The sequence below is a fragment of the Zootoca vivipara genome, chromosome 8 (genome assembly GCF_965207765.1).
Source record: "Zootoca vivipara chromosome 8, rZooViv2.hap1.1, whole genome shotgun sequence".
In the NCBI taxonomy this organism is placed as follows: domain Eukaryota; kingdom Metazoa; phylum Chordata; class Lepidosauria; order Squamata; family Lacertidae; genus Zootoca; species Zootoca vivipara.
Window position 1 is genome coordinate 35,781,115 of NC_142591.1, and position 12,277 is coordinate 35,793,391.

The window sequence follows — 12,277 nt, forward strand, 5'->3', positions numbered from 1 at the left end:
ATCCAACTACACCAATATATAACATGCTTCATTTATCTGTTTGCTGGAGATGGCTATTCAGTCCACATTGCTAATACCAGGCAGGGTGAACATGAAGGAAGAGAAAGCACAGGTGGTCACGATTTAGACTTGCCTTGCTTATTTTATTATTATTTATTAAATTTATATTCCTCCTTTCATCTGAGGATCACAGGGTGGTTACAGTATAAAAATACAAAACATAATAACAAACAAAAAATGCAAAACATAATAACAAACAAAACAATAACCCCTCCCTGGTATTATTTCTGCTTCCTGCAGCTAAGAAGCCTGTTCTTCCTTAGATATTTTTCATATTTACCTGAGTTTTGTTTGAAACAACAGTGTTTTTTTCCTGGGAATCAAAGTATTTACCGACAGGAAGTTGGTAAGAGATTCAGACTCCCAAGAGATAGTGTATCCAACTAGTGCTGGCACACAATTGCAGTGGCACAAAGATGCAGCAGAGTATAGAGAGTTGTTGAGGCAAATAGTGCAAAAATAATTAATTCAATTCTGCTTGCCTCACATAGGATGTTAAAATAGCTGTTGATGTGTAAATTGGCAGATCCACAGCTCAAGCCATCACATGATTGTGCTGCCTGTCTCTGCCTTACCAGTTTTTAGGTTCACCACATGAGCTTGAATACAGAAGGAATACATCTGAAGACAAATATTTGATCAAAGTTCACTGCATAATTCTTTAAAGCAAGTCTTTTTAAAAGTTTTTAAAAAAACATTTCCATTGCTTTAAATAAGAATTATTCTAGATAATTTTTTAGTAGCAAAAATAGCAGTCTTTCCAATGTTTGTCTGAAGTGCATTCTGAATGTTGACCTAAATCCTGGCTTATATTCAATTGTATTCTACTGGATAGAAAACATTGTAAATTTCTTGAATTGCTGTCCATCTTATTTGTTATGTGCTTGCTGCACACAAAAGCCTAATTGTCATTAATGTCATATAAGGTACCGTTTCCCAGAATTCCTCAGTGTCTTACGGCCAAGAAGCTAGAAGATCCCTTCATTCTCAGAATGCGTCCCCTGGAAGTAGTAGTCCTCGACCTTCCGTGATAGGACGTACAGTTCAGCGTCCCAGAGGTGATGGTCAAGATTGGGATGCAGTATCTTCAAGGTTGGCCAGTAACATTATTGTTGTATACCATATACTTGTCACCTTTTTCAGTTGGTAGCCTCTGTTTGTTTGTTTGTTTGTTTCAAATTAAAGATTGGAGCTTCTGTACTTTAAATGTGTGTTACTAGCATCATGCATTATAGAACCATGCTCGAAACTTTGAAATCTACTATTCCAGTCTAGAAATCTTTACAAATGTCGGACTGCAGTGTAAGCAATGGCCATTACTTCCTGTATGTGACAGCAGTGCATAGGCAAAGGGGCGCAGATATAGAGCCGTCTTCTTAGAACTGATGGAGAAAACCACATGTTCAAGATCCCCATACATGCAGGGTTAACACAATAATAGGTTGAGGGTCATGCATGCTGAATGAACCACATAATTCAGTGCATTTCTTTTTGTTTACTGCTATTGTGAATGAATGAATGAATGAATGAATGAATGAATGAATGAATGCCTGCCAACTGGCATGGGCTTCCCAAAGTGGCTGGAGTCTTGGAACTGATAGTTGCTAAGTCACCTGGAGGCTGCTCAGTGCTCCTGTGTGAAGCAGGTCTTCATCAAGAATGAAAATAACTGCATAGCTAATTAGCAGGTAGAAGAAAACGTGTCTCTTTTCAGAGACTTAGTCAAGAAGCAATGCAACTCTGAATGTCCCAAATTATCTTGGCAGACAGTATGCAAAATGGTAGTATTTGGAATTGCGGTGTTCCTTTTTAAATATGAAGAATAAATGTTCACTGTACTCCTGTTCCAAAAAAGTAATACACATCAGGCTCTGTAAACCAGCAAAGAGATGCAGCGCCATCTTGCTAGCTTACTATTAAAAATAGCCTCGTGATTGTACCTTCGGCTTCTTGTATTCACCCTCTTCTAACTGAAGGCTGCAGTATTGTGATAGCTTGGCCTAGTTTTCTGGTAATTTCCACCCAAGTTATGCAGTGATTATAGAAGCAACGTGGGCAAGGTTTTTCACCAAAAGTAGGAGAAGCTGAGTAAAAGGAACACGCTGCCTATGTTGTGCATCACCGTGGTGCATTGAGAAGACTGTGCTACTGGTATGTTGGGGTTGGGATGCGGATTGAGAAGGTAGAAGAAGGTGCCACCAGACATCCAAAAGTGGTCCTCCAGTTACAGCATTTTCCATGCAACATTTCCTATGCAGCTTGCTTTTTGCTACTTGCAAATCGTAGGATAGGATGTATCGTGTATCAATAAGGTTGTTTGTTTGCTTTTTGCAGTGGAAGCAGTTCTCATGCTAATGTGAATTCCAGAGTTCACTCACCTTTGGATATGGGCCATATTGACCTGCCGGAACTGGAGAATGAGGATACTTTAGAGTTACAGTTCCAACAGCTTAGCCTTCCTCAGTTCTGTGTAGCCATTTTGGAATATGCTGTGCCTCTTCTAAGAACAGGTAATTCTTTTAAAAAAAGGAATTCTGGGATTATAATAGGCCAGGAGTTCTATAGCTGAAGCTTCTATTCATTCAAAATGTTAAGATATATATATATATGCACGCTAATGAAACTCAAAATAATTGGTATGCATGAAACGAGGATACTCAGCAAAAGGCTTTTGAACGTATTTACCTGCTGTGAATCTCTGTGCATTCTGTGGGCTCTTGCTAGGAATCCGAGCAACTTAGATTTTATTAATGTGTCCAGCAGCCATCATGAAAGCAAACTTCTTTTGAAATCAATTTCTGTGTTTGCTTCCGACCTCACCTCTGCTTTACACTCATTTTATAGCTTTGAGCAACTCGCTTATCTCCATCTAGTTGAGTGATCTTTCCACTATAACCAAATAAATGCCAGACAAGAGCGAGTGACTTCACCAAGGTCACTAAGTGAGTTTGCTAAGCAAGTAGCAGGAAAAGTTTTCAGCAGGGAACAAAAGGTTGAAACAGGAGGTGCCTGCTGTATCTCTATTGGCAGAGTATTCCATAAGACTAGGTCAATGACACTAAATTTTGGGCTGGTGTCAAATGACCTTTCCTAACTTTGGGGACAACCAACAACCAACATCTGGCAGATGGTCACAATGATCAAGCTGGGATATAAGGGTTTAGGTGGTGCCTAAGGTACCTTAGACCTCAGTTGTTTAGGGCTTTGTAAATTAATACAAGTACCTTGAACCTGGCTCAGTAGATGGGAAACCAAGTGCAGGTGTTTTAACAATGATATTGCATGGACTGCAAGTGCAGAAGGCTGAGGAGTGCTACTGTCTCAGTCCAGTGCTGGACATAGCCTTAAAGCTCAGAAGATAATATGGTGCTTCTGATACCCATCCCACTGAGTTGTTCCAGGAGGACACCACGGTCAATAGTATCAAAAGCTGTGGAGAGAGCAAGCAGAAGTAACAGGGTCACACTCTCCTGTCTCTTGCGTTATATAGGCTATCCATCAGGGTTTTCATGGCTAATTCAGTTCTGAAACCAAGTGTTAACCCAGATTGTAGTGGATCTAGATAACCAAATTAATTAATAGAAATTCCTTACTCTAATATCCTTCTCTGATACCTTACCTTTACCTGTGTAAATTCTCAGGTAGTAAGAAAGTGACCATGCACGTTCTGGAGTGTCTTGCTGAGGACCTGCTGCTTATTTCTGATGCTGTGTCTGAAGATGTTTGGGAAGACAACAGTCTCTTTGGGCTGGAACTTGTGAGTATCTCAGACGTCTGTGTCTTGGATTTGTGAGTCTCCCTTTGTAGAAATGGCTTAGAAACCTGCATTTCCTTTATATCTGTTTCTAGTCCATTTCATGCCAAGAATTTAAAATGGGCCGTGTATACATATATTTTTAAGAAGTTATAACCGCCCCCCTCCCATTTTGGCTAGTAACATAATAATTTGACAAATCCCTAGAAGTCCAAAATAGCTGAACATTATTAAAGCAGAAATTCATCAAATAATTTGTGTAAGAATGCTCTGCTTGAATCAAACATATAAACTTGTTTTTGAGAAGCAGATAACATAGGGGCTTGCTGGACTTTTATGGAAAGAAGGATTTTTCACAGTGGGGGTGCCACCCCACCCTTGAGGGAGCCCTGCTGTAGCAGGTCTTACTTTTCCAGAAAAAGTTATATGGAGACAGCAGAGACACAAAATTTCAGAACATTTTGAAACCATGCAAGAAAAAAATGGAAATTTTGTGGAAAACTGAAGGCAGCAGAAACAGATTTTTTTTTGGGGGGGGAGGAGAAGTCCTTGGGGGAGAGGAGACACAGGATTCCTCCCATCCCCCCCAATGAGGAACCACATCCCTATGTGCAACAGACTTCTCCAATAAATTGTAACAGTTGAGGAGACTAAAATAACTTTATACTGTATTTCTAATGAGCTATAGGGAACCATCTTACAGCATGAGGACAGGCTGAAAAAGTCTTTAAAAGGATGAGAGCACATGTGTGAAATTCACTGGATGCCATTTATCTTGTTGTAAGAGTATCTCCTGTAATGACTGAGTACATCCCTGTCCTATACTGTTCATAAATATTGACCTTGATGAACTTCCTTTTAATTTGCAGAAGGAAAAACTGCTTGGAGTCCTAGATACCCTGGGTGAAACCATGTCCTACCACAAAAATAATGCGAATTCAGAGCAGCCTGAGCTTGTGATCATCCACCACAGAATGGCATATGTTAGTGTTTCACTTTTCACCATTCGACTACTGCAATCACTTATCCCTGTGGAGAAGGTGAGACTCTTCACTACATGAAAGACTACTTTAAAAAAAAATAGCTTAATTGGGTAGAAAGTACTTTTCAAGGTTTATATGGTCCTTCAGATTAAATAAAGATCTATTACAAATACACAATACATATTAAGAAAATCAGTGGGGAATGTGGTATAGTTATTCTTTTGAGTGATGTGCACTATAACTTCACTTGGGGCAAAAAATGAAAGCACCTAATTTGAACTTTAATTCTTGCTTTATTCCCTAATGACAAGTGTCCAGTCTGCTACAGTCAGTACCAGACATCTGATAATTTGTATGTGCGAGTGTGTTTGCCTGCATCTGAAAAAAGTGGAAAATGTGCTCCATAAATATTTCCTTGTAGACAAGATTAATTTTAAAAGGTTAAAATGCATTCCTGGAAGCAGGTGGTTTAAGTTTGATCATATCAATAGGTAAAATTTCATTAGCGATAACCAAATAATATGTTCTCCCTAGTTCCTAAAAGCATTTATGCAAAAAATTAGCTTATACTATTGTTTTATATGTGGGTCTTTTTGACATGGGATCAGCAGGTGCTTGGTGATTTTATTCAGTACAGGGAGGTGACTGAAGAGTTCAGTTTTTTTTTTTGGGGGGGAATCCTTATTACATTGGTTAACTATCAAAGGACTGTGCTGTTCATGCAGATTATGAATGCATGAAGCTGGGATAAAACATTAGCACCCCGCTGTGTCTTAAAGTATTTGGTGTTGGAGCATTATAAAGGAACAGTAAATCTTAAAATGTGGATTAGGTGTGCTGTCTGCCATCTGGTGGTTAAAGAAAATAACGTAGCTTAGCCTACATCCCAGTTAATCCAGATGTGCTTTAGGGCTGATGCACACAATATGTATCCTGCACAGAGAGAATTTTTATGTACATAAAATATCATGTGAATCAGGTCTTAGTTCTATTTACACCCATCCTGATGGGGGATGGGGCAGACCTTCTCTTTTAATTTTGTTGCTTCTTGATAATGGTAAGGGGCAATAAATGCATAGCTGTAGCTGCAAAAGCACAGCAAAAATCTGGCTTTACATTGTGTGGATCCAGCTGCTGTAAAGCTAGCCAATGTGGTGCCCTCAGATCTGGTGGACTGCGATTACTGTTGATCCTCAGGGATCATGGGAACTGTAGTTAAGAACATCTGGAAGGGAATGCTGCTGCAATATTTATTTATTTTTTGAAGTAAGAAAGGTCTTATTCGGAACTATTGTGTGTGCACTCTCCCCTTTTTAGAGGGGAAGTTCAGTACTTAGGATACCATCGCTTAACAGTTCCCGCTGCACCAGAATGTGTAGAATCTGATACCCTCAGATTAATGACCTGAAAAGAAGTAATCAAGGAGGTGGAGTAATGCATGCTAGGTCCAGAATTTGAAAAGCCTTAAATTCTTCACAGAAGCTCACTGATAGTGCCATGTGTTATGTTGGTGAACTTCTATTATTAAGAGACTAGTATCATGAAGCCCGTTAAATTAACGGGTGCTAGAATTAATTAGCGGGTTCCCCCTCCCGGTGACTCACCCACCGCCACCACCTCAGCCCCTCACTCAGTCCCTTCCCCGCCCCAGCCAGCTGCCTCCTCAGCTTCCTCTCTCCCTCCCCATTTCCCACCCTCTTTTTTCTACTCCTCTTCTCTCTCTCTCTCTCTCTCTCTCTCTCTCTCTCTCTCTCTCTCTCTCTCTCTCCTCACTGGTCCCAGTTGCAGCAGCCCTTCCAACCCCCCCCCCCAAATCCACACACACTTCCAAGGACTAATTCCCCCTTCCCCCACAGGTGCGCCCACCCGCCCACTCTCCTGCTTTCGCCCCTCAGTAATGGCTAAACGATCCTTCAGACCAGCAGCCGCATCACTCGCGGCTAGCGCTCTCTCTCTCTCTATCCACACCCACCTACCCTCCCTTTCCCTTTCGCTGGCACACCCCTGCCTCCTCTCCTTCCCCTCTAACGGAGAAGAAATCAGGAGGAAAGAGAGAGATCCTTCCGTAGCGCAACAGAGGTCCAAGTCCCAACGGTCCAACAGAGGTCCAAGTCCCAGAGCTTCAAGTCCCAATGGCTGTCCGTGGGGCACATGTGCAGTAACGCAATCCCATGGACACAGGGACTGGACGCAGAGACACTTGCACTTTATTATATAGGATGGGCTGCCAAATTTCGTGCAGTTTCTGTATGGTTTTAGGGCAGGCATCCCCAAACTGCGGCCCTCCAGATGTTTTGGCCTACAACTCCCATGATCCCTAGCTAAGAGGACCAGTAGTCAGGGATGATGGGAATTGTAGTCCAAAACATCTGGAGGGCCGAAGTTTGGGGATGCCCGTTTTAGGGGTTGTTCCCTGTGCAGTGCATTTTGAACTCAAAATACACCGCCTTATCTAACTCGGAGATTGCAACTGTAACCTCATATAGGATTTCGCCTTGGCCAGTTGATCACTTTTCAGCATCGTTATTTAGTTCAAATTCTATAGGTACCACCTCATGACCACACACATCGCTTTGAATAAAAATGTTAGCTTAGCACACCTGCAGATAAATGTTCTTTTTTTTGAGGGAAAGGTTTGTGTTAAAAATTATTTACAAATGGTCAATACATAACATAGTAAAAATAATACCTAATATTTGTACTTATTTTCAAATAGACTCTAAGTCTGTTCTGTCCTCCCTTTCTTAAGGCTGACAGTGTTTTACCAGAGAGTTTACTAGCGGCTTTATTTGACCTTTCCGTGGACATGCCTTTCTCCTTGGAATACCCAAGTGTTCATGACTCTGTCATAGCTTATTTGGAACAAATGAATTCAGAAAACTACAGTATCTATAAACAAGCTGCAGAGGCTGCCTATTCTGTTGAGTGTACTTGTAACTTTATGGCAGAAGTCCACAAGGAGGTAGGAAACATTGAATTCAGTGATCCAAGTGGGGGATTTTATTCTAGTTGATTTTCATATATGTGGTGGTGGTGGTGTCCTTTTAAATAGCTTTTTGGTATATTTAAATTGGTTTGATATATGCAAATGTTTTGTCTGTTCTTATATATGCAGTTGCTCTGTGTTTTTATGGTATTGTAAATCACCTCAGGATGCCTCATGGGAAGTGACCCATAAATGAAATAATAATAATAATAATAATAATAACAATAAATAATTTGTTCTTGACCATTTATATACCACTTAATTATAATGATCTCATAAGCAGTGTACGAGTAACTTGGTTCAACCCAACCCCCCTCCAGTCAAAACTATAAAATCAGAATGTAGGTTTTAAAAGTCTCAGTTGCCACCAGCAGGGAGACAGCCTGTCTTACCTCAGCTGGAAGGGAGTTAAATTGGGCCCACAGTACTGAATGCCAAGCTCCTGGGGGATGCAAGCCGTGCATCCGAACCATGGGGAACTACAAATAGTGACTTTCCTTAAGACCTCAGTGATTCGGCAGTGTAAACTGTGTAATGGGGTGACAGCCTTTGTTGAAGATTTATTTCATCAGTGTTCCAGAATAAGGGCAAGAGGGTGAAGGTCTACGTTTTACCATTCTGAGTTCTTTTCATCCTTGGGTAGTGGGGTGTGTGAGGAAGTGTCTTTTGGAGGAGAGAGAGGACAGCTTGGCCTGACTGGTGCATGGGTAAAAATGTCATCAAGTTGTTTTAATCTTATATATGCTTGTTACATCTCAAGAGCTAGCCCTGTTCACAATAGGGTTAGTTTCTAAGATGTAACAAGATAATGACAAGAATGGGTATGTCAGTTTTTTGTGTTTTGCAGATTATATTACGGTATTTACTTTTGCCATCACCATCCAAAGCACTTCCTTGTCTCTACTGTAGGCTACTGTTCCCTCTGCGTGGGAAAAAAAAATCACGTTGTACTCATGAGCAACCTTAGAAGTTCTCTTAGCTGTGTTGACATAGATGATTTTCCCATAGTGCCACACACTCTGCCATAGAATGAGTTGCACTAAGGTTTTTGGAGGTATTTTGAGAGAGCCATCTGTTGCCCTATGATATTTCAGCAGTATACCCCTCTTGGATTGTAAGACTTAGCGAAATCACACTGCAATGTGGGCAGGCTTAGGTATGCTTGATCTGTCCTTGGTCCTACTTGCCAATAAAATTCACTCTTGTGTTATTTAAGTGTATTACATGGTGGTATTAATGGGTCTGCTGTAGACTGGTTCTGGGTGTACGTGTTGCATTTTTGATGGCTACCATTCCTAGTTGCATCCATTGTAATTAGCAAATGATTACTTGTTTGAAAGATAATGCTTGTTCATTAACCCTTAAGTGAGCTGTTTCAGTATTTTATTTTTTAATTTTAAATTCTGTGATTCATATGTACTCTCTTGTAGGGAGAAATACTTCTTGATCTACTGGAGATGGTAGAACAGGCCCTAAAAAGTCTCCCATATCATCAACACTTCCCTCTACTTCAGGAATTCCTCAGCATTTGCTCAGACATGTAAGCATTTGGTAACTTAACTTGCAAGAAAGCCCCATGTCATGATGCTGGAGAGAAGAGTACAGGGCTATTTTCAAAAAGTATGGGGCTATACTTAAATTGTTAAGCTGTCTGTCTGTCTGTCTGTCTGTCTGTCTGTCTGTCTGTCTGTCTGTCTTAAATTTAGCCAATAGTAAATGCTGGCTTATAACACAATCCTATACACTTCTATCTGGGAGTAAGATTGCAATCCTGTCCTCTTAGGTAAGCATGTATAGGATTGCAATCCTGTCTTATGTAGTGCCATATATACACAAGGATGATTTGCAGGGCAGTACATGTGAAGAAGGAGGCTCCTGCTCAAGGATCCCGCCATCCCTTAAGGATGTTGGTTAAAGGGCACCCTTTAAATTGTATAAAGCAGTAGCAGCCTGTATGGTAGGGCAGAGTTGCAGAGCTGTGCTCCCAACACTGTACCACTGTCCCCATATTGACACAGGAAAGTGCACTGTAGCATATGTTTCTTCAGAAATCAGTCACATCCTCACCATACATTTAAAGTAATGGCTTCACCCAAGGAACCTTGAAAGCTCTACTTTTGTTAAGGGTTGTTGAGGTAGAAAGTTATTAGCAGGCCCCTCACAGCATTACAGTTCCCAGTGCCCTTAGAAACTACAGTTCTTAGGATTCTTTGGGAGACGCCAGGGCCATTAAAGCAGCATGACTGCTTTAAAAGTATGGTGTGGAGGTGGCCAAAGTCGACAGCCTAACAATTAACCACACAGCTACAAAAGATGAGGAAATAACTGAATTAGTTGTAAGCTCCCGGGTGCCTTGGCTAGGGGGAATCTGCACCCCAAGGCTTAACGAATTGGCTGCCCATGTCTCAGAGCAATTAATTTCTCTTTGTGTTGAATTATTTCTGTTTGTAGCTGGAAGTCTGCCCAAGCTAGCCCGTTGCTGCAGGCAGAGAGTCAGAAGGTTCTCCTCCATCTGTTGTCCCATCCTCTGCCGAATATACGAGCTGAAGCCTATCGCTATTGCCTCAAAACTGTTCAGGTTAGCATTTAAAATGGCTTGCAATTTACTTCCAAGCTAAAGAAAGATTTCTCTCCCCCCCCCCCCTACCATTTAGTAATCTCGTAGGAACAGTCCGTTTCAAAAGCTGCCTTAGTCGTGTTGGGCTGAAAACCCAGCGTTTTGCTGTATGATGTTAAGCTTGCTTGGCATGAATTATGCCTGAGCACGTCCAGATTTTGCTGAGTTTCACAGAGGAGAGGGATGTGTCTACACGATTTCTTTGTCTCTATTCCCTGTCCACCTGCTAAATCATACTTTATTATAGTTCTTCTCATTTGGTGTGTATATAAAAAGCTGCTCGCTTAAGGCAGATAAACAGAGCCAACAGCCCAGCCCTTAGCATCCATTTTAGTTAATGGTGTCATTATTATCTTGCTGGAAAATAGCTTGACTGTTTGTGCATAGCTTCAATATTGTCAAGACAATACTTAGGTGTCTTTTATGTATTCTTTCTAGGAATGTTTAGGGATTCATAATGCCACTAAACCTGTTTCTTCAGTCAGCTTTGGAATACATTTCCTGCTTCATCCAAAAGTTCTCTATGAAATCTGTAGTTTTGGCCTTCAAGACTCCCATCATGAGGTACTACATTTTGTTCATCTTATCATTTGTGAGTTAATCAGTATTTTGAGAGGTAGCCTATCACCATAGGACTTTCTAAACGTCCAAAGTGTTTTCTTTGATTCAGTAGAATTTACCTCAGAATGTTTCAACAGAGTCATAAGAATGGTGGGGAATTTGGAGAAGTCCTTGGTTTTTTTTTAAATGCCACTAAGTTTCGTGTAGCCCAAGGATGTCATCATAACAAAAGTCTCCTCCCATTCAGGAGACTTGGATTCTGGGAAATGGGGCGTTGGCACGTGGCCCTTCTTTTCTTCATAGTCTCTCTTAACTGTCCTTGCTGTTTCACTGAAGCTAATATGTAACCATGCTTTCTGGACTTTTGGAGACTCCCTGTCGGGTGCTTACGCTTTATGTTGCATTTCAAAAACAACACACAACTGCTTGTAGCAGCACTGTGTTGTTTCAGGCAGAGGAAATGTTCTATTATGACAGCTACTGTATATAGAGAATAAGATGGTGTGTTGGAAGGAACAGCTGTAACAAGTTTGCAAGGCACTACTAGAATAAAACCTCTCATATCTTTGTTTTGACAGTGTAGTTGCTAGTGTCTGTAAAGGTGTTCAGAGCACTGTCAGGTCATAGATAATTTTCAGTGGGTGGTATTCAAGTAAGTTTTACGTTGAGTAGACGCATTAAAATAAACGAACATTAGTTATGTTCATTAATTTCAATAGGTTAACTCTTGAATAATACAGACTTGAATACCACCCAGTATTTTCAACAATGTGGACAAGATGCAGTCCATCCTATGTGGAAGTGGTCTAGGCACTCAGGTAGACTGGTGTGGGAAAGTACATTCGTTGTCACGCATCTGGGGCTCGGCTATATTATTCTATATCTTGAGTTGTGGCAGGAGACACAGTCAATGTCTACCATCATACTGTTGGGTTTCTGAGCCTCCAGGGAAGGGTTCCAAAACCTTTCCAAGCTTGTTCTTCATTTTGAATGTGAGAAACGTTCAGATCCGAGATTTCTTACCAGAGATTCGTTACCAGGTTTGTTGACATGTACTCAAAGGATAGACTAAAGTTCAGCTATTGTGCTGAGATTTATATCCCCATTGCAGCCAGTCTGCTCTGTGGGATGTAAGCAGAGCCAACGACCAGTTGTAAAACATGCCCTAAACCTTAAGGCAGGGAAGCTCTTTTTGCCATTTTTTTGGTGGATGCTTTGCTACAAGGCAGCTGAGTCTTGCGCTCTGCTTGAAGACTATTTGATAACAGTAGGCTCATGATAGTATTTCACCACAGTTGGATTTAAAACAAACCACA

General features: G+C 40.9%; 1 protein-coding gene across 2 annotated transcripts in view; it reads left to right on the forward strand.

The window, feature by feature from the left end:
• Positions 1-12,277, forward strand: part of RTTN (rotatin) — a 110,932-nt gene that overhangs the window by 29,887 nt on the left and 68,768 nt on the right. For both annotated transcript variants that reach the window (XM_035124661.3, XM_060277923.2), the window contains exons 8-15: positions 987-1,152; positions 2,395-2,570; positions 3,702-3,817; positions 4,684-4,854; positions 7,547-7,759; positions 9,214-9,323; positions 10,235-10,361; positions 10,839-10,964. In XM_035124661.3, the coding sequence (XP_034980552.1) occupies positions 987-1,152; positions 2,395-2,570; positions 3,702-3,817; positions 4,684-4,854; positions 7,547-7,759; positions 9,214-9,323; positions 10,235-10,361; positions 10,839-10,964 (1,205 nt within the window). The remainder of the gene's footprint in view (positions 1-986; positions 1,153-2,394; positions 2,571-3,701; positions 3,818-4,683; positions 4,855-7,546; positions 7,760-9,213; positions 9,324-10,234; positions 10,362-10,838; positions 10,965-12,277) is intronic.